Source organism: Pyrgilauda ruficollis, unplaced genomic scaffold (genome assembly GCF_017590135.1).
Source record: "Pyrgilauda ruficollis isolate IOZ18807 unplaced genomic scaffold, ASM1759013v1 scaffold59, whole genome shotgun sequence".
In the NCBI taxonomy this organism is placed as follows: Eukaryota; Metazoa; Chordata; class Aves; order Passeriformes; family Passeridae; genus Pyrgilauda; species Pyrgilauda ruficollis.
The window spans coordinates 665909-689013 of NW_024527599.1; the positions used below are offsets into that span (position 1 = coordinate 665909).

At 47.0% G+C, this 23105-nt stretch overlaps 1 protein-coding gene across 4 annotated transcripts in view; it reads right to left on the minus strand.

The window, feature by feature from the left end:
• The window catches only part of KSR1 (kinase suppressor of ras 1), a 50165-nt gene that overhangs the window by 22882 nt on the left and 4178 nt on the right, over positions 1-23105 (minus strand). For all 4 annotated transcript variants that reach the window (XM_041482615.1, XM_041482616.1, XM_041482617.1 and 1 more), the window contains exon 2: positions 133-273. In XM_041482615.1, coding sequence (XP_041338549.1) covers positions 133-273 — 141 coding nt within the window. The remainder of the gene's footprint in view (positions 1-132; positions 274-23105) is intronic.

The window sequence follows — 23105 nt, forward strand, 5'->3', positions numbered from 1 at the left end:
AGTGCAGCACAGAACTATTAGTACAAAAAGGCAGTAAGTGATTAAGTCCCGCTGTGGCTCTCAGACCCAGCAGGCAGCTGGGAATGTAGTGCAGGGACAGGAGGGCTCTGTGAGGGCTGTGTCCCTCCTTACCTGCACCACCTCCTTCCTGACGTTGACGATGTCCAGCCAGTCGTTGAAGCGGGGGTAGCTGTTGAGCTCGGCCGTGCGGTCGCTCAGGGGCACGCTCAGCTTGCACTGCCGCTGCCGGTGGATGTAGTCAATCAGCTTCACCTGGGGACCCAGAACACAAACTGTGAGCCTCCTTGGCACGGGCTGGCCCTTGCCAGGCTGTGCTGGTTCACAAGGCATGCTGGCTTGTGAGCAGGGCTCTTTCATGACCCAGAAGTGACATCCTCCTACGAGCTCTCGGGGAAATCCACGCAGTGCATTTCCCTCACACTGAGCATCTTTGCTCTTCAGCATTTCAGCAGAAGGCAGGACCTGCTCTGAGCAGAAACAGCCAAAGTACCTAAAGACTCTGAGGCCTGTTATCTGATGGGCATTTCTATTACAAAATCAACATTAAATCCAGTTAACTTAAAAGAACAAAAATTCAGGCAGTTGGACTAGATGATTTCTGCACATCTATTCTAAAATTTTATTCCAAAGCTTTTATCACCTGACCATCTCATGGCAAATGCACTATACAGAATTCCTCACTTAAGGCACAAAAGAATAAAACAGCAAAAAGGAGTATTGTTTGTGCCTTATGTTTGCTTATCAAAAAGAAAATACTCTCCAAAGATTGCTCACTGTGTCACACATTCCCATGAGGCAGGCTTAAGCTTCAAAACCTTCCTAACAAAACAATGCCTCAAAGCAAGTTGATCCATGATTTATAAATCAAAACGTTCTTAGTCAACAAATTTTAGCATGTGGGACATGATCAGACTGAAAATGTAAAGGAAAAAGCAAACATGGATCCTTTGACCATTATCATGTGTCTCCTCTTAGAGTTTAAGTGCTTTCCTATGAAGTTAGTTGAGAGCATGTTTTATGAGCAATCTATTCCTTACAACTATCAGCTATAACGAGTTTGTCCCTGCCCACACACCAAATTGTGACAGCTGTGCCATGCAGTTTGAGATTTACCAAAAAGTGTGTGAGTAGTGAAGTGATTCCAATTCCTGTAATGCCCAGAGCAATGCAAAGCACTGCCATTCCCAGGAGAGGCAATCCAGGACTGCCATGTCCTAGAAACTCAGCCATCCCTTTGCCTTCTCACTCTGCCCACCCCTGCTGAAACCAGAGGAGCCTTTTCACCACAACTTCCCAACAGGGCTCTGGAGCACCAGCCCTGCAATGAACTGGAAATCCCAACCACTTGTTCTCAGTACCTCTTTTTATATAAAGGGGCTGACAGCACTTCCTTCTTTCCACCCCTGCTCTGCTTCCTCTGGCCACAGCACAGCAGAGCAGGACCAGTCTCAGGAGGGACTGGCTGTGGGCTCAGCAGTGCCTGGGCCCCAGTGGCTGCCACGCTGCTGCTGTGTGCCAGGCAGTGCCCAGGGGCTCTGCCATGTGTGCCATGTGCTGGGCCCCGTGTGACGGGCAGGGGCTGCTGCAGGCTGTGCTCTGGCTGCCCTCTCTGCACCAGCCCCTCTCTGTGCCCTGCCCTGAGTTCCCCTGGCTCTGAAGCAGGGAGCTGGGATCCCCCAGGGTACTGGGATCATCCAGGGAACTGGGATCATCCAGGGAGCTGGGATCCTCCAGGCAGCTGGGATCCCCCAGGGTACTGGGATCATCCAGGGAACTGGGATCATCCAGGGAGCTGGGATCCCCCAGGGTACTGGGATCATCCAGGGAACTGGGATCATCCAGGAAACTGGGATCTTCCAGGGAGCCCTGTGCACGCTGGGGCACACACGTGTCACAGGCTGTCTCAGTGCTGACCTTCTGCTTTCTCACTGTCACACGTCCTTTCCCACAACAGCCTGCCCACAGGGCTCTCCTGTTCACTGCCATGGCAGAAAGGAGCTTGCAGGTGCTGTCCCAAGGCTTTTCCTGCTCGGGGCTTGGTTTAAATTTTCTTTCTTCTCAGTGTGCTTTTCCCTTCTGTGGACACTGACACTGGGCAGGCTGGGATGAGTAGATGGGCAAGGGCCCCTCAAGACAGGCAGAAAGAAGAGGCTGCAGGAAGTTTGTAGACTCAACAGCCCCCAGCATGCCAAAAATCAGCTTACACAAATGAGAAACAGCTTCCCAACTGTGCAACAGCTATGTCATGGAAAAGAGAAGGAAGACAGAAATCACCCAAGCCTTGTCTCTTTGCAGAGGCCACTCGAGAGAAGGGCCAATGAAGAGATGTGCACTGATATACAAACTGCAACCACAACATCCAGCCCCAGGCAAGCAGCTCAGCGTGTTTGTGAGCCTGTACATGGAATTCCCAGGGCACTGGGGGATGTTGCTGCTGCTGCTGCCCCTGGCTCTCCTCACCCTTCCCCATTCCTGTGCCTGCCACAGGGTTGCAGAGCACCTGGGGACAGAGGCAAGATTGCACAGTGATTTTGGAACTGGTACAGCCAGCCCTGATGGGCCTGTGTCTAAAGCAGCAGCTCAGCTCTGCAGTCTGACTGTAATCTGTTATTTTAGTGTAGGAGCTCCCATCAGGCAAGATTTATTTTTCCTGGAAGAAGGATGAGCTATCAGCACACTCTGTAACGCCAGAGCTCCACACTTCGTTATATGGAACACTAATTACAGGCAAATGCCCTAAAAGCAGCACATGATCCAGAATAAAGCAGGGAACTGCAGGCAATGGAGGTGTCAGAATCTGTTCCAAAAACCACAGTGGAAGGAAAGGAGGGCTTAGCATCTATTTATAAATGAAAAATCACAAATTATGTAAAAGAAACTATAGAGAAAGTGTGTGCCCCACGTTACCCAATTGAGCGTGCAGTGTCACGAGGCCAGCACGCTGCTCGAGGCAGGATATCGCCGAGGTACAGCACTGCTCTTGCACTCCTCACAAAGTTCTGCTGGCCAACCTCAGAGTAACTCCAGAAGCATCACATGAGTAGGAGAACAGAGCCGGGCTGCACTCCTGGCTCTGCCACTGACCAGATCTGTCTGATCAGGAGCAAATGCACTCATGCCTCCCCCTCTCCCTGCACGCAGCTCTGCCTGCTCCTCCTGCAGAACTCCCTGGAGCAGGCGCTGGCCTCAGCTGTGTTGGTACTGCTTAAAAAGATACTGGTTCAAGAATTTCCCCTTCCCAGGTGTCATCCATAGCACAAACTCCTAAAAGACACTGCTGGAAGGGACTCTGTGCAGCATGGATTTCAACGTCGAAGTTTTCTCCTTTGTTGGAATGTAACAAACTCCAAAATGGATAAGCACTCTGGCAGCACAGGTCTGAGTGTCTCAGAGGGCCAAGGCTGGTTTTTCCCGGATAACTCTTTCGCATTTACTCCTCAAGTCAAATTTGTTTTCCTCTAGTCCTATAAATAGTGTATTTGCATTCTCTTCCCAGCCTACATGCACCACGCTTCTCCCCTAGGATGAATTTCATTTTGTTGTTTCCTGCCCAGACTTTTTACTAAACTACATGGTTTGGCTTTAATAGCTGAGCTGTTGCAAAACCCTTTTCTGAGAATATAATAAAATTTCTGGGTTCAGTGACGCACATAAAAACCCACAACCAGCACACAGGTCTCCAACCACAAACTAGACTGAGAGATAAAGCCAACAGCAGCTACTCACTGCCTGCTTGCTAAATGGCACGTCCTACTCATCACAAATGGCAAACCCCACAGCAGGAGCAGCAGTACTCCAACTGCCTTGAACCCACAGAGATGGGAAAGGACAAGGAGAGAGACAGGATATGGAGCAGCTGGATCAGTGATCCCAGGGCACAGCCCTGCTGCTCTGCCTGGTGCAGCTGATGGCCAGGACAGAGTGCTCATTGCTCTGAGAAGGGCCCATGCTGCCAGCTGCTCCTGATGCGTGTTCATCTCCCTACAGCGCCTTTAAAAGATCCCTTTACAGCACAGATGAGAAGCAGGTCCAAGAAGTTTAGGAGAAAACTGCCAAGCTTGTACTTTTTTATTTATTTCTGCAAAATAAACAGCAGATCTCTTGAGATGCAAGTCTGCCCGTATCCATGACCTCCAGCCAACAGCTGGGACTTCAGAGGATGACAAACAAAAAGCAAATGCCCACAAGTTTTTCAGCTGCACTTCTGCACACATGGCACAGAAAAGCATCTGAAAAACCAGATCACTGACATCGGGGTGCAGAATTCAGGAGATATTACAGGGAAGAACTGGAAGAATTCTGTAGTCAAACTGCAGCCCGGGTATTTCTGACCTCTAGTTAACTGATCAGAAATCACATTCTAGCTTCTTCATTTGTCAGAGAATATTAGTAGTTATGCTGTCTAACCAGATAAATCAAGTTTCATGCATTTGGGGGTCAATTTCCCAAGCTTCTTGTTGATTATGTTTTATTCATGTTTAGAAAAGTGGCATCTTGTTCCAGAGTCACTAAAAGGCATTAAACTTAGACCTATTGCAGCCTCTGCACTTGGTCAAAAACCCAGTCTGAATCCACTGCACTTGATCCAAATAAACATGGAAAAAGGAGCAAAGGCTAGAAGACTCCCCATTTCTCTGAAGCCTTCTGTAGCTTAGTCTCATGCTCTTAATCTGCATATCTTGAAATACTCTATAAATGCAGCAAAAATAATAATTTTCAATTGCCAAAAAAAAAAAAGGGAAACCATAGCAGAGAATAGCAATCATAAACCAAACTTGGGGACAGGCAGAGGGAGGACTCTGCTGTACCAAGGTGCCAGCCAAGATTTCTTCAGAATATCAACAGTTGGAGACCAAGTTTGATTCAATCATACATTTCACAACCAAATGCCATGTTTTCACACTTTCACAGAACTTATAATCTGCTCAGTGAAGCCTGCAACTTTTCTTGTTGACTTGAAACATACGCAATGTTTAGAAGAGGAGTTTTGCAATACCCAAAACAAACAACTGTCATGATTTAATCAACAAATCAAGCACATGGTCAAAAGCAGATCCTATTGCTCCTGTGCCCGGAGATGAAATCTCAGGGAGCCTGGCAACACTGGAGGAGACAATAAACATGAGCTTACACGGAAACTTCCAAGGCTACAACCAAGTCCTGCCCTGCAATTTACCCAGCTGGTGGCTGAGGCTTTAAAAGGCTCAGATCAATGTATGGCCCAGCTCTTGCATGTGGTTAAGAGAAATGCAAATCATCTATCTTGCCTCAGACAGGAATTAATCAGGAAGGAACTCCTCTATTAACCTCCTGCCAAGAAGCAGCCCAGGGGGCAGGGAGCACTCCCTGAAGCACCCCAGCAGCTCCTGGTGCAGCAGGACACTGCACTGGCCAGATCAGGATCAGAGCATGAGGGATGTTCTGCATTTCTGCCTCCTCAAACAGAAGACAAAACTTCTGAACTGGAGTTTATCTGCACAGGGCACTGGGGAAAGTCAGATGAGTCATCTGAAGGCATCCAGTGAAAGTGGATTCCCTTCACACCTTTAGCTGACTCTTATCTATTCTCCCCAGTGCCATTATATACACAAATGCTATGTCAGATCAAACAAACCTTCTAGGCCACCTGAGCATTGAAGAGAACATAAAAAGGTCAGAATTGGACTTACCAAATCTGTCTCTGAAGTCATGCTTGGCAACCATGTGAGAAACTGATAAAGATCTCACCAGCTGCTGGAAGAGCAGCAGCATGTGAGGATACTTCAGGGCACTTTCTCAAAGCCATCCAGTTTAAAGTGAAGAAAGGGTGCAGCAGGGTTGATCCATGCAACAGAAAGACCTAGGATGTCACTGTTATACAGCACACTGGGATCTGGGGCAGAGCCTGGGCTCTGGAGAGCTCAAAAAGCCCCTGTGCAGGTGCCCACACAAGGAACCAAGCCCTCCCCTGCGAGGCACCCACCACAGCCACTCGAAATACGGGGTCAGTGCCTGCTCTGCCTCAGGACCTACCTCGGAAACAGCCTCCAAAGCAGCCCTGCCCCTGTGGGTTTTGGAGAGAGGAGCACAACAGAACTAACAAGTCCCCCAGATCCCACACTATCTGTGTGGGTATGCCAAACTGGTGGAAGTAGCAAACACTGAAGAGGTACAAATGTTGTCTGGTTCTCCAGCTGGGACTGAAAGCAGCAATGCTGAGCATGTCCTGAGCAGAACCTTCCCCCAAAAGCAGGAATCAAGGCAATCTCAGGTGTGATCAGAGTGCTGCTGAGCCTGAACACGGTGTGGGCCAGAGGGGTCTCCAAGGAATACGCCAGGACAAGTGTCTGAGGAGGGGACTGGAGCAGGGCTGAGGAACCATTGCACAGAAAGAGTGCCGAGGTCTCCGCAGTGTGGATGGGGGATCACAGAACACAGCTCGAGGCTCAGCTCTGCCAGGGATCTGCAGGCACAGGACAGGCTTCTCTGTGCTGTGCAGCCAACCATCAAACCAGTTGTGCTCCAGTGAGAGGGTCTGCAGGGCCCTTCAGCTGACAGCAACCCAACCGTGCCTGCAGCTCTGCCCGCACAGCACTGAGCTGCTCCTCTGCAAACTCCAGCTCTCAGCAGCTGACTCATCTGAATGCCCCCAGCTATCTGGATGGTTATCAGCACCTGATCACAGCATCACCAGCACCAACTGCAGCCTCAGAAATTCTCATTTCCCCCTCTGTTCAGAGAACTCCTCCTTGTGCCTGTAGGTATAAAGGTACCTGACAAGAGTGTGAAGTGTTCCCTTTCTAGTACAGGGAGAATTGAACCACTGCCTGGTTTTGACTGGTTTAGAACCAAACCTGCTTGCTTAAACTGAGAGAGTGGGTCTGTACCCTTTTCACATGACATATGCTCAATTTGCAGTGAAATCTGATCCAAACCTGTTCATAGAACACTTCGTTCAGCCACAGAGAAACCATCTTTCCCATCTGTGCTTCCATTGGGAACAGTCACATAATGCAGGATTCAGCTGCAGAGTCTCACAATCTCACAAATTTCCAAACTACCTTGAGATCAGCATGAAATTTGAACAGCTCTTTCCAAGGCAAGCACAGGATCTGCACAAGACCCAAAGTACGAGGAAGAGAAGCAAAACACTTCATTTCAAGGAATTATTTGTATCCTAAAAAATTAGGTCACTCCATTTTTCACCCAACATGGCTTTGCCCTCAAAACCAATAGAACTGAAGCTACTAAAGGATGACATTGTGACCTGTATTTTCACCAGCAATGCGTGGTAAAATAGATATCAGACAAAATATTACAGAGAAATATCTGGCAACAAAGTCATTTGCTTTATTTGAAGTGGCATCTGAGAAATAAAGGGGATCACTTACTTACACGTCAGCCTCTGACCTGCAGCCTGTGGAATTCATTCTCTACTTGAACCCAGCTGACTCATTCAGCAAGCAGCTTGGCAGTGAGCAGGACACCTGTCCAGAATGGGAGCCTGGTTTCTGTAGTTTTAGCTCTGCTGAAGCGGTAGCAGAGCCCTTGCTCGCTTGGGTGCATCTCCTATCCCCCCCTGCCCTGATCACACAGGTGCACTCACAGGCTCCAGGTCTGGAGGTGACTGCTGTGCTGGGCCACAGGCACAATGCCCTTGAACAAGACTGGCTGCAGAACAGTGACCCCGCTTTGAGTGCCACAAACACCTCAGGAACATCAATATACTCAAAGGACACCATGCAGTAGCACCTTGTTAAAGACAAGAAAGAGGAAGAAGGATTAAAATAGTTTGCACAAAGTGAAGGAGCAGCTCTGAAAAGGGTCCATGAAAGCTCTCTCAGTGCTCTGCTCTAAGCAGTGGCTCCCAACAGCAGAGACTCTGAAAAGCAGAGGGTGTCAGAAGGATGCCAGGCATGGAACAAGCCCCTGGGTGGCAGTCCCACAATGGAGCCCCAGTGCCAGTCCTGGTGCTCCTGCAGGACCCAGCTGTGCCGCTCAGGGACTTTGGGCGCACTTGTAACAGAAAAGGAAATAGTTCTCAATGCATTGCTAAACAAACCCTGCAAAACAGGACCCAGCACAAGCCAGCAGGAAAACGTGCAGGCAAGGTGTGCTGGACGGGAGAAGCCTTGGGAGAAACTGGTCAATAAAAGCACAGAGAGGTACAGGGGTAGGGAGAGATGGAACACCAGATGGATGGATTTTCCTTTGAACCCTCAGTCATGCCTGAGGCTGACACAATAGCCACTGCCCAAACACTACAGTGTTATTTCTGCTTTGTCAAATGATGCAGACAGCATCATTTCTGGGTCACTTGGAGGCCACATACCACTCCTTTTCTTCTCCCCTCTTCTCTTTTTCACAATCCCAGCGACTGAGGCTGTAAACATTCAGTTGAGGCCTTCCCAGCTAAGAGTGGGAGGATGAAACTGCACAATCAAGTAGTTCCCTGAACCTCATAACATAATTCTCTTCAAAGATTTCATCCCAGCGAGGCATCCGAGCCTAATGCAGCTACAAGAACAGTCCTCTGCTAAAAGATCAGAGATTTCACACCCACTGAACACTAAAAATGAAAGCCCTCCCCCTTCCTTTGCAACCCGAGGACACACAAGTGTAACAGAATGACTGAGAGCACTCTGCAGACTAAGAACTGTACTTGCCATTTGCTGAGCACAGCCCTGCTGCTGCCACATCAGATCTGCAGCTCTGCTCCTCTCAGCTCTCCAGCACCAGCGAGCTTCTCCACCTCAGGCACGCTTCATCAGGCTCAGCTGTGCCTCCATACGGAGCACAGCAACCTGCTCCTGCCCCGAGCCTTTCCCAAAGGGTGCTGTTACTCCACACTGCCCTACAGACCTGCTCCTGCCCCGAGCCTTCTCCAAAGGGTGCTGCTACTCCACACTGCCCTACAGACCTGCTCCTGCCCTGAGCCTTTCCCAAAGGATGCTGCCACTCCACACTGCCCTCCAGACCTGCTCCTGCCCCGAGCCTTCTCCAAAGGGAGCTGCTACTCCACACTGCCCTACAGACCTGCTCCTGCCCTGAGCCTTTCCCAAAGGATGCTGCCACTCCACACTGCCCTACAGACCTGCTCCTGCCCTGAGCCTTTCCCAAAGGGTGCTGCTAAGCCACACTGCCCTACAGACCTGCTCAGGCTTCCCATCCCTCACGGAGCTGGTGCATGGCCATTGAGCAGGGGATGGATTTACCCTGCTGTGAAGAAGAGCACACAGACTTCTCCAAGTACTGCAGGTAAACAAGTACCTGTCCAACCCAGTGAAGTCCAACAGAGGCAAATGCAGCCCAGACATAACACTAATACTCTGCCTCTCTCTGTAATTATTCAGTATCTTGGCAAACCCACTGGATCTCTCCTCCCATTAGAAAACAATTACCCCCCACCCCTGTGGGCTTTCCAAGGACTGCAGCAGAAGGCAAGCAAGTGACAGGGAGAAAGACCATGGAAGGCTCAGAATGTGGAAAGGAAGCACCAGGCCATGCTCTGGGAGTAGGGGCTGTGTCACAGCCCATGGATCTCTCTGTAAAATTCAAAACTTAAAGTGCCTTTAAAGAGAATATCCTCCATAGTTTTTATGATGGCACTAATCATTCTCACACATCTCTGACAGAACTCTCAGGTATATTTGACTGATGGTTCAGGAAGTGGAAATAAAGACACCAACAAGCTGTGCGTGTGTAAACTTAGAGCCTAAATAAAGGAGAGTTTACAGCAGACAATATAAAGCCAGACATTTCCTTCAGCAAGGTCAGGAAGAGAATGACTAATTGTAGATCCCCGTCATATTCCTGCACTTCCCTTTCCTCATTGCAAGCCTCATCCTGCAGGTCCTGAGCACCTCGAGCTGGCACAGACAGTGAGCTCCAAGGCAAACACCTTGGATGAGGTCTGGACACTCCCCAGGACAGAACTGAGAGGTCCTGGAAGGAATCAAGCTCCTTCAATGGAGCATTTTGCTGCCCAGGATGGCGTCCCTACTCCCAAAGGCTTTTTCCCATTTTTCTTCCCCTGCCTTCCCAGCGATCTTCCTTTTGTCTTACACATTTCTTTTTCTGTAGCCTCAATAAAATACAAGCACAAACCTCCAGTCTCTACCATTCCCTCACGTACTGGCTGGGGAAGGAGACAGATTAGCAGTTTGTTCTCAGGCTTATTAGCACACCAAGGGAAGGAAACAAAAACACAACAAAATCCAATCCTCTGCTTGTTTGACTCGATTATTTGAGCACTTGCAGAGTTCCACCTTCCCCTCCTCCACGGCACACACAGTTCCCCAGACTGCTGCCGGGCTGGGCTTTGGGGAAGAGGTTTACACAGAAAAGTGTTAAATCTCTGTAGGAGCAGGTTGCAGGTCTTGGAGCTGAAGACGTTCTGTCTCTGCACCCTGGGAAATCTCAGCTAAGAAACTGTATTCTCTGAAATACTCCCAATTATTGGGTTTCTGCTAGAAAGAATTGAGCTATTTTGGCAAGGACTGGGGTCACATTTCTCTGTTCACAGACACTGAGTGAGAAAGCTGCCATGGCTCACTGCTCACATTTTGTTTTTCAAAAAGTCTCCTTGGGGCTCTCTCTTACTGGTTCACATTTGCCTGTAGCAACCATGAGAGGTTTCTATCATTAGTTAAATACAAATACAGGATTTAGAGTGCAGACACCTGAACCCAGATTGCCAACCACGAAAAGAACATTTTTTTCTTATGACCCTGAGACTTTCACCCAAACCATGTTGTGCCCACTTAAAAAGTAGAGGAAAATACAGCTGCTGACCCAGTAATAGCTGTATGAGGAAAAATACAGAGGGGACTGATAAGCAGCAATTGGCCATACACCAGACAGTTCTGCAACAGCTACCTGGCATCATAGAGCAGCCTGGAAACATTTTAATAACACTTGAAAAAAGATCACAAATACAAAAGATAACAAGCTCCAAGCTCAGCATCTTTCAGGCAGGTACAATATCCATATACTTTTGTGAATTTCCACAGAAACTTCACACACCACATTTGTCTCTGTACCTAAGCAGAACAGGAGGTTGGGGTTGGGTTGGTTTTCCTTTGGTTTTGTTAATTTAAGAGAAGTGTATTGTAACAGTTGGCTAAAACCAAGTTTCTCAACCAATTTTCAAAGCATTCTATGAAAGCAAATTAAAGTTCTCAAAACATATTCTTCTAATAAAAATCGACATTAAGTGTACAATGGAAGAAAATGTGCCAGTTCAGAATCGGAGTTTAAGCATTTTGCTTGTGTATCCAAAAATTATTTTATGCAGAATTTGTGAAAAATCTGAGCCTGACATTTTTACTCCAGTTGGGGGTTGGAAAAACGCTTTTAGAGCAGCAAAGTTCTCACATTTGCCATCATTTCCACAATTCAGGAAAAAATCTAGAGCATCAGACTGTAAGAAATATTTCTAAAACCTTATTTATACACTTGTATGCTTTCATTCCATTTCTCTTTTCATGCTCTACAGGCTCTTTACGAAATACTCTTCAGAAAACTTCTTCATCACCCCTCTGCATTCCTTGTGCTGAGTTGCATGCCTTTTGTCTTAAAGCATCTCCTTGGATTATGTGCTGGAGAGAAGCTGAGCAGGCTCTGGGTTCAGGGCTTCAACTGGCCCTGCTCAGCCCAGAGGAGGGACTCACTGTGCTGAGCCCCATCGACCAGAAACACACAAACCCCAACTGCTGAGGAGAAAAGAAAAAGCCATTGTAACAGCCTGTGTGCTAGTCTGTCATGGAAATACTCTCCTCCCAAGGAGCAGGGGAAACACAAAGGGATTCTGTGTTGCATTTCTCTGCCTGCCAGCGGCACAGCTCTGAGTGCTGGATACAAATTCATGCCACAGGAGTTGAGATTTTTCACTGCAGCCAAGCAGCTCTGCTTCCATCGTTACACAAAGATCTCTCATGGGTTTGTCCGACTCCTTTCATTTACAGTACTTCACCTCCATCTCTCCAAAAGGAACATGGATAAGTTAGGCATTACTGAAAATCCTGGATCCTGAGAATGCTGTAGAAAGCTGCAATGCCACACCTGTACAGTGGGAGATTCTAAATGCCACTGCTACTCTACTACACCTCCTGCCAGGTGTGCTGTAAAACACTACTGGGAGTAATTCTTTCTAGCACTCCTCCAGAATACCAGTGAAGGCCTATAAATGGCTAAGGGATCCAGCAGATCTGCAGACAGCTTCTTACCTGTCTCACAGGCACAAAGTCAGTGCCCACACTCAGCTTTCCTAATACTTGGCTTGTCTGAAAATAGAGCACGAGCAGCTCAGTCGCTCTGAGGATCTCCACACATGCAAAACTTACAGTGCTCAGCCATCACAGGATGAGCAAACAAAATAGCAGGATTCCCTAAGTATCAGCAGTCTTGCTTTACAATCAGCTTCTGAATCCAAAAATATCTTGAACAAAAAGAAAAAAAAACCTTTGTACCTCCATTCCTCCTTCATAGATAGTCTTATTTCTCTTTTGTGTTTTGGCAAAGGAAATTTATAAATTCAACTAGATTGTTTACAGTATAATCTTGAAAGTGCAAATAATCAGCAGCACATTATTATTAGCTTTCCAGCTGTGATGTCATTCAAAGAACACTGGAGTACTGAAGTTATCTGAAACTTCCAGATGCCCTGATTTCCCTGAATGCTGGACAAGGTCCTGCCCGTGCTGCCCGTTCCCCCAGCAGTACAGTTGAGCCTCGTGCTGGGTTAGGTTACAAACACAGGCATTTGGGAGCTCAACAGAAGCAGTCTGGCTGCCCCAGCTCTGGAGCCCATTTCCATGGCCTGCCTGCAAAGTCCCTGCATGTCCAGTCTTGCCTCTTCAGCACAGCCACTGCCAATCATTTCCTTCAGCTGAAAAGAGAAAGGCAGAGGACTGAGCACAGTCACCCAGAAATAGGAAGCTGTAGCATTACTCACTACCTTGAGGACTTGCCTGCTCTTCCTTTTCAATTACTCAGCAGATGTTCTCAAGTCAGTTACTCAGTTCCTACAGCACCTGCCAAAGCCCAATTTCGCGGGACACCATCCACCCACGGAGCTCAGCGAGGCACATCCTGCTCCCCTCGGGCAGCCGGGGCAGCCGGGCGCTGGGAGCGAGCCTCGCCCGCTCGCTGCTGGGCACAGCCCGGGGAGGATCCCAACCACTCCATCTCAGAGCTGCTTCTGAGGGCTGCTGCAACAAAAGGGCAAATCTACCCCCATGAAGGAAAATGCTGTTTCCAAAAAAAGCCACAGTTTTTAAAAATTCCAGTTTGCCACATACACTACAGTCCCCCGTGCCAAGGCTCCGTGTTCTGTTCTCATGATGAGACTCAGGAATGGGAGTTTGCTTCAAGTATTAATACAGAGGTGGGGGCTTCTGTCTTGTCTGGGGTATTTTGTCTTCTTGCAGAGAAAACAGAGTAGGGACACGGCTGAAAAAAACGAGCATTAAAAAAAAGTCAACTAGGAAATTGCTTAACTGGAATGTGGCAACTTGCCACATTCTCTTTTAAAACAGCAAAACAGCTTTATTTTAACAAGCTGCTATGAGATTGTACTTTGGGATTGTCAGGAAGAACAAAATACACTAAACCCCACTCTGTACAAAATGCTTTGAACCTATAACCCAAGATTTTAAGAGGGAAAAAGAAAAGCTTTGGTATGTTCTGCCATGTAGTGGGATCGGAGATTTTCAGTTTGCTCGCCAATTATCAAGAATGCTCCCAGAGCAATGTGTACAGGCACTGAGACACAAAATACAGGACTGGAAAAGCTGTGAGTGTAACTGAGATTCAGCTGCCAGGTTAACCGGGTCCCTCACAGCTCAGCTCTAGGAGAGACTCCTAAAACAGTTAAAAAGTAAAATGTTTTCAGTGGATTGCATGAGCCTTATCTTCCCTCCAGGACTGGTGATGCCGTTTGCCAGTGAGTCTGCTTCCAGGGTCAGCTCTCTTTCCTTCTCAGCAGCACCTGTCCAAAGCCCCATCTCTCTGCAGCTCCCCATCCTCGGGTTAGCCTTCCTGCTCTCTCAAGATCAGGAACCTCACAGTCTCAGACTAACCTCTGTGCAGATCCTTCCTGAAAGCCCAGGACCATCCCACCGATGGAGGCAGTATAATTGCAGTGAGAATGAAGGATTACTTGAAGAAGTTTGGGTTAAACGTGGGATGTGGGGAAAGGCTGTGAGACAGAAGATGGTGTTGCAGAGAAGTTTTATTTATGGCCTTTTCCCTGCTTTTGTTTTGAAGTTACTGGGATGAGCTGTGTGTTCTACTCTGCTCTAAAGCTGCTGGTCAGCTGCTGGGTGTCTTTGACTGTTCAGTGAGGTTTTGTACTGGACTAGTTCTTCCTTCCTACTCCTCTGCTACTCTGCAGGGCCACAGGCAGAGCAAGCAAGGCAACAGGAAGAGCAGGAGTGTAGGAGTCACCTCTACAGAGACAGAGCAGGATGTGACCTCTGCTCCCTAAATGGTCAGATCCTCATATCCGAGCTGGTCTCTCCCTAAAGGAAAGGCTATAGCAAGGACCAAGTGAAGCTGTTAATCTTGAGTCAGAAACTAAATTTAGTTATATCAGTGGTGCTTTGTAGGAGGAACTTAATTATTAACTACAAAGAAGTCAAATTATTGACTGTTCTGATGGATGCTTGCTAAACTGAGCTTAAACACTCCAGTATTTGATGGAACTTCAATTCTGCCAAACTATCTCACAAAGTGCTGGTGCTGCTCCTACCTGGAAGGATCCAACTCCTGCAGCCTTGGAGCTCTGCTCAGGTAGGACAGAGTGTCTGGAAACCTGTGAGACCTGTTTGTCCAGCCCAGAGGTTCACCTTCCCCACTGGCTGTGCAGGCCTACTGCACTCTGAGTTTGACAGCCTCTGACCCCAGCTTGCTCCATGAGCTGCCTGAGCCCCATTTCCCAGGGCAGCACAAATTCAGCTGGAACAGGCAATGACAGCCAGCCACCACAAGTTAGTCTCATCTCCACATACAGCTACTGAGCTGTGCAAAGTGTCTTTTCAGCCTCAAATCTTAAGAGGCTGTATTAGTGTGCAGCAAAGTACAACTGAGGGAGGCTTTACTTCTGCTAACTTGGTGCTCCCATCCTGGCTGTAGTTACACACGGATTGCTGCTGCTGGGTCTGCACAAACACCAGGCATGGTTCCCCGACACTACAATTTCATACTTTGAGGGTAATTATTCACCTAGTTCAGCCCCTTTAATCTCCAGTCTCTCTAAGAGACCGTGACAATAACTTCTGAACATGCCTGCCTTCTAAATTATCCTAGATCCTGTCTACAAAGGGCTTCTGTAGGATCCTGGATAAAGAGAAAAAAAGGCATTGCAGTTAAGATGACCAACTCAAAAGACAAAAACAGGGAGCTCCCGCTGCTGCTTTAGAGCTTAGTCCTCCATGTGTATCTTTTTCTACTTAAAAAAGGGACCTTACTTAGTCCAATATGGATGAGTGCTGAACCAGCTCCTTGCAGTGCTTCAGCTCCCACTTGCTCTTCCTGTTTAGCTGAAACCCTTGTGTATGAAGCTAAGTAAAACTGACCTAGAGGTTGTTTATGCTTTCAAAGGGTATATGGTCTGTGCTGGAAATGAGTACCTCGATCCAGCCTGACTCCCTACTACAATAATAACTGGAAATGAACTCTGGACCATCAGTTCCCAACCACTCTGGGTTAGATCACGTTGCACAAGGAATATCCCAGCCTGGGGGAGGGGAAAGCTCTCAGTGACACGGAGCAGCACCTTCTGCTGCAAAGGCTCTCCCAGCAGCTGCACAAGGCTTGGGACCAGGGATGATCCATATGGGACCAACAAACAGCAATGGCAGACAGAGAGAGGAAAACACCTGTGGGTTCCACAGCAGCTGAAAGGAGAGGAACCACTATAAAGCCTACTACTATGCAGTATCACTTGAACGTGAACCTTGAGACTCGAAAGTAACCTGTCAGGTGTGTGCTCCAGATATCCAACCCAGATAAGCAATGCTAAGGCTCCCTTTGTCTCCCAGCCAGGCCACCTGCAGCAGCAACATGAGAATTACAGGGCAATAAAGGTGCAGTTAATTCCCTTCTTATCCCAACTTCCACATTGTCCTGGCCCAAACACTAAATGAAATCAGGACTAGAAGCACTTTCTCTGAAATGGGTCTGCCCTTGCTACTTGCCAAGAGAAGTCAGAAAAGCCTCTCATGAATAGGCCCACTGCTTTCAGTTCCTCTCAGTGAGACTGTAACTACTCAGCTTTCACTTGCCAACATTAAAAACTCCCTCCTCGTCTTTGGTCATTCTAGAGAATGAGGAAGGATCAAAGGATGGGCTGAGTGTAGGCAATGTCCCTCTTATTGCAGAGGGAACTGCAGAGTACACAACTTCTCACCCTATTGTCCCTTCTGAGGAGCCTGTGAAGCATGCTGACACATCCAGGATTTCAACACAATTAAATTGTAAATTAGTCTTGTCCTTCACAAAAGGCCCATGACACACAATAATCTCCAACGAGCTACAATGACCTGCTAAATTCTCTATTGGTCTCTTGGGGGTTTCCAGGACCTCCCTGTACATCATTCCCTGAAGTCAAACAACGGCACTTACCCACTGAAAGAACGCGTGGATCGGGCAATAGTAGGGGTCGCTTTCCTACACACAGTCCTTGATTGCCAGCTGCACTAGTAGTTCCCTATCAGCCCCAGGAAAAGGTCCAAGCACTTAAAAATTCAGAGAAGGAGTTTAAGAGTAATTGGACTTTAAAGCATTCCTGTAATCATTTCAGTGGCAGAGATTTCAGAGACAGATGTGAGCAAATTAAATCTTCATACAAACAGTGACTATTATTTATTAGTGGGTAGCAGCACTTTCATGTTATGGATGAGAGCATCATATAATAATTTCTTGCTACATACATGGTTCAAAAGGGAGAAGACCAATAAAGTGTCAGTTCTGGATGCTAAGAGAGAGCTGAACAGTTATTGCTGTAAACTTCCAGGTGTGCTTGGGTGGGTGGCAGCCTCATGCTGGGGCTGTCTCATGCAGAATGGGAGCTGAACTGGCAAAAGAGCCATGTTGCTGAAACGTGCATTCAACAAGATGAAAAATGAAAGGTTATCTTATAACTGTAGAATTTCTACCAAGAGTCAGGTGAAATAAGGTACAGAAAGAATCTTTCTGTATTCTAAAAATATCCACTTTCTCAGTTGGTTATCCTTTGCTATGTGAATGTTGTTTTTTAGTCCCTTGCTCATTCAAAACACACTTTAACATCAGACCAAGTCTGAAGACAGTACAACAGTACTTGTGTTTAAATAGCTGGAGCTTCAAGTGGGGGTCAAGGCCATGCTGTTTAAGGTATTCAGCCTTGAAAGGCACTTATAAAAGAACTGAGCCAGCAGAGACTAGAGCTAAATTCAGCTCTTACCCTAGTTTTAAACTGCTTCAACTCCTTTGTTTTCAGTACAGTCACATTCATTGCTACTCCTGTAAAGGAAAGTGGGCTCACATAACCCGACATTCATCTGATGTCAACTGGACAACCCCAAGGAACACAAGTGGGGTCCTCAGTCAAAGCCAGCTCTACTCTTTGCTACAGATGTCACTTACATGATACCTTTAGCAGACCAAGTGTTCCATCAAGTGATACGGCTGTAAATAATTCACCAGCAACCCCATAACACTTGATTAAAACCTACTGAAAGAAGATCTAATTAAATTGTCTTTTAAAGAACAGACTTGATATGACAACTGTGTGAAGGGCAGATGGCAAGCAGAAGCTCACTGGAACATGAGAAAATCATTTAGAGGACAATACTTGGTAGCCAATACTATAAGCTTTGCAAGGCCGTTGGCTTTAAAGCTGTGTATCTGCTGTGAAATATATGTCTTATTAAATAATAGTTGGACAATACATTACAGAAATGTGACAGCTACCTTGCTGGAAATTATATGTGCTTTGAGATAAAGCAACACAGCTCACAGAAGACTTTTCCATGTCTTTCAACTTCTGAGGAAGAAAAGAGCTTTATTTCATACCTCCAATCTAAGAAGAGATATGAACATAAAACTAACATCAGAGAGTCAAGTATAAATCTAAAGTAGCCCCAAAGTTCAAATGCAGTATCACCCTGTTCAACGTTTTCCATGAAAACAAGAACTTACTGAAGAAAATACAGATTTTTGTCCTCTGTGTAATGAAGTCCATTCCAGTTGGAGGAAGAGAATCTACTGCTCAGAGACAGACAGAGAATGTACTGCTCTACAGGCTTTCAAAGTAATTAAATGTGATCCTGGTGCAGGTACCTGAGATCAAAGCAAAGCTGTGCCATGGTACCCACCCTGACCTCCCAGAAGCCATGGTCTGTTTGCAGTCAGTTGGATCTCAGAGAAAAAGCTCTCAAAATTCTTTTTCCCAAAGAAATGAGTGTTTCTTAATGATAAATTTCAAAATCCCTCATGCATCAGGGTGGCTCTCCAACTTACCCCATATTCTCTCTCCCAGAGTTGGAGGTTAGATAAATCTCAGAGCCACAGCTACTTGCATGAAGAGGCTGAAGGCTCAGCACTTAGAAGAACTCTTAAAGAATTCCAGCAATGCAGAGACTTGCAGAGCTCACTGATGCTGTTCCCACACCACTGAGGCTCTGTGAGGGAAGCTGACAGACCGTGCTGCTAACCCACCATGTAAAATACAGCCTGAATGTGGAGACTTTATTCTCTGCAGTATAAAGGGGCCATGCCTGCAATGGCAGGGACCTCACAGCAGGCTCCTCGTGTCAGGAATACAGGAAGACTGAAAGGGCTGAGCCAGCCTATTTATGTGGAGGATCCACGAGGAGTGAGAGGCAGGGATCAGACCATCAGACCATGCATTTCCTCACGTGTTTCCCCTTCCCCTCTGCACCTTGGTTTTCCAGCTGCAGGAAAGATCAAGCCAGAAGTGTGAAAATTGCTGAGTCAGGCCATGTCTGTGGGGCCTCGCAGAGGCTGTCACAGTGCCGGGGCCAGAGGACAAAGCCTAGTGCTGAGGCAGAGCTGAGCAGACACTGCAGGGTGGGGACAGGCAGGACACAGCCACTGCAGGCACGGGCAGGAGGCACTGGGCAGCAGGGACATCACAGAGCCCTGCCTAGCAAAGATGAAGAACCAGAAGCATTTTGCATTAAGAGAAAGAGGATGGAGGTTAAGCCTAGCAGGATTTAGCTGGTCCTGGCTAAGTTAGCATAAGGAAGACAGCCAGAAATGAGCATGGGTGTCTCTGTAAGCTCCCCTGCAGTGGTATACTCCTCTTCTGCTGTACAGCAGTAGATTCTAACAGTGAGAAACATGTCCTGGTTTGGCACAACAGTTCAAAAGGACATTGAAAAGTCTGTTAATAAAATGCTAGAGGCAGGATCTACCCCTTTACTAGATGAGCATCTGGGCTGACTGAGGAGAGGAGCTGCAAAGAACACTGCATCTGATCTGCACTCAGAGTTTTATACTTCTGGCTGGTGCTGGCCTGAGCCACTCAGATCTGTCTCTAAAGAAATTATGGGAAATTGAAGCTAGAACTCTGTGGAAAGTTTCAGTTTTGCTCATAAAGAGAAAAGGCCTGGAGTCTTTTGCTTGGCAGATAAAGAACAGCTTTTAAGGAGACATCTAAAAAAGTCAGGAAGCTTTAAAAAAAACAAAATCTCCCTACTTCAGCTTATTTTAGAGGAGCTATGTAACTGTATTTCAAAGCAGGATTTAGTCCTCTAGCTTGCTCTAGAAATAAAAGGGAAAAACTGGAGAAGAAAAATGCTGCTAGAAAATTGGTAGGAACCAGGTGTGGAGAGGTTGTGCAAGAGCACTGTAGGCAGCATGAGGGGCATGGACACACGTCTCCCCATGACTGCACTCACTGACAAACCCATCACCTCCCCTAGTAGTGTCTTTTACTGCTGATGGCCAAAAATCAGTGTGTCGTTCTCAGTCTGTAAAACCTACTAATTATTTCTTCTCTTCAGTTTATAAATAAAACCTCACACTGGAACCTGCAGGCCTCAACAATAACCCATGCACAATAACAACAAGGAGCTAAAGATTTCTTTTCCAAATTTAGGTTGCTTCAAACAGAAGTGAAAGTTCTTTGATAAATCAACAAACCCAAGTTTTAGAAGCATGTAAGGAGAGCAGAACTGGGCAGGAAGGTACTAAACTCATCGCAAAAAGCTTCTGAAGATTTGCATTAAGTTTTAGAAGCATGTAAGGAGAGCAGAACTGGGCAGGAAGGTACTAAACTCATCGCAAAAAGCTTCTGAAGATTTGCAAGGCCCCAGCCCTGAGGCTCCTGGCAGCATGCTGAACACTGGGGTCAATGACCTGCTCTGGTAGCATCAGATCAGACCAGATCAGAGCCTGGATCTGCTGCATCCCAGCAGCATTCCTCAGTGCCACGTTAATTACTGCTCTAAAGAGAGCTCACAGCCTCTGCTATTAGAGCTCTTCCATGTGGGATAACTACTAATCATCCTATCAGGGGCACTGCATAACCCTGACCAAAGCATGATTCTCTACTCTGCTGCTTAAGTGTCCTGTGATCCTTCCCTGCTTCCCCGAGATGCACACAGAACCAGCTGGATGTTCTCACTAGGCATAAAAGGAATGAGAGACCTGTCCTCTGCTCACTTTAGAATATATATACAAATTACAACTGCATTTTACCTTTAAAGACAGGTTTTGAACAGTCCTGAGCTCAGGTGTGTAAGTCCAATGAGATTTGGATCTTTCATCTGCCTCCAGCCTCAAGAGCTCGGACTTCAGCCCTCTGTGCTGCACTTAGAGCAGGATAAACACCAGACACCTGTGGTCAGCCTGGGCTCTGATTCCCTCAAACCCTAAGAGCAGGGCCTAAGCAAAGGCTTGAGTTTCCACCTCAAGAATGCTCCAGGGCTCCTTTTAAACAGGTCATGCAAAAAGCAGGTTTACAAGGAGGACAGGGAGCCGAGCACAGCACAGGTGACTGTCACCTAGCACAGCTGCAGCAGTGATTACCTCTTGTCCTTGCAGGTGTGCAGTGGGAGCACGGCTGGCTGGGACACGCCTCGGGGAGCTGTAGGTGGCACAGGAGCTCTGTGCAGCTCTGGCTTAAGGCCAAAGGCCTCTCTGACCACCTGTAAACTTTGGTGCTTCCCAGTTGTCCTCCCACAAGCAAGGCAGAGTTTATCCAGTTTAACTGGGGACTGATCCTGTCCTAGATTCCAGGGGCTGTGCCGATGAGGACTGGCTGCTAAGCCAGAATGCCACACTGTTTCCTAATCATGTGCTAGTCTGACTAGGTGCAGACTCCCACCACCAAGCAGGAATGCCCATGACACTTCCATGCTCACAACTGCTCACAAGTCATGTGTTGGAAGAACTCCCCCTTTCTTTTGGAGCAGGTGTGTTTCCAGATTCAGAGAGCTTCTGTTCCCTGTATTTGCCTGCTGTGGCAACTCTGTGCTGCTGGTAGTGTCAACTGTGTGGGATTACTCCATAGGAGTGAGAAATGAGCAGGGAGGGAAGTCTGAGAGCTGGTTAAGTCAGGATCATCCATACATCACTCTGTGCCTTTCACCACAGCAGTAATCCAGCCAGTACATTCTCCAAGCCCCCTAACAGTGGGAGATAGCCAGGCTTGCTTTCAGCACCATTTTCCTTCTATTAAGGAAAAAAAAAAATCCCTCTAAGCTGAAATAGAGGGTAAGAAGTATTAATCTTAAAAGAAAGGTGAGGGTTTATCCCTCAAGCATCTGATAGATTACACTTAGTTGGAAATATCATTGTAACAGACACTATTCCCTAAATAATTTGGTATGTCACCTGACTTCTTTGTTAAGTGTTCCTATTTATGACCAAAGCAGGTGATAAATTAGTGTACCCAATGCTGACTCATTGCTGTACATCTGTCTCTAGCATGCAGCTGGAACACTGATGGGGGCTTTCCTTGTGTGAAATGCAGTTGACAGCACTGGAACTGGAGTAGCAGCCCGAGGCCTGCGCAGGTGGGATCTGGGCAAGCTTGGTCACAACCAGGAGTTCAGCTGGACACAGCTGGGGCTCAGCTTGGCTACTTCCCTGATTAGATCAGTTCTGTGTTAGGAGTTGTATGCAGAGAGCGAGGCCTGTGTGGCACCACAGGCTGTGCGTTCCTGTCGCTGTGTGCAGGCACAGACCGAGCTCCCAGCCAGCCTCTGCTGGGCTCCTGCCCTGCAGCTCCAGGGCTGCAGGAGGGTAAGCAGCAACAATGCTGTTACCAGTGACACACAGGCAGCCTTAGAAAGGCAAAGGCAGCACACAGCCTTACTCTGACACTTCCTTTCTTGTTTCCCAATCAGTGCACCATGGAATCCAACAAGGCAAGAAAAACACAGAGCCTGACAGAAAAGTGAAGGGTCCCTTGTCCTGTCTTCATACTGATGAAAACCTGCTCACCAGAGCTTGTCCTGGGAACTCCAGGTAAGTGAAAACACTGCTGCTGAGTTTTTGTGTCAATGTTTATATAAAATCAGTGCCAAGAGATGTGCTAAATTCCATTATGATGTGGAAATTCTGATCATAACTGTCACAAAGGAAAGATGATGTCTGCAGACTAGATAATAATATATGGTCTTCCCTTCTTCCAAGTCAAATAGATCTCTGTTGAAGACTATATTGTACAAGAAGTGCACGAATTTAAGAAAGGAGAAAGAGTCCTAAAAAAAAAGACACTTTAAGAAAAACAAATGTGTTGCATATATGTAAAATGTAAGATGAAGTAAGAGACTTTCTTCTTCTCTTACATAAGACTTGCTGGGAAAGGAAGTCTTTTCAGCTGAACAAAGCTCATAAACATGTGGCTACAGGTTGCAGTTTGGCTGAAAAATTCACTACTCCCCCTACTTCCAATTTACAAACACAGTTATCCTTCCCTTATACATACCACATGCCCAACTTCCAACCTGCAAGTGTGGACTAATACAATCCTTCTTCCTCTTCTCTCATGCCTCCCCCCATTTTCAAAGCATTTGTTTCTGTTCAGAGATTGCTTGGTAAGATAAGCCTTTTCTAGACAAATTGCCAAATGAATTGAGATAATGCCA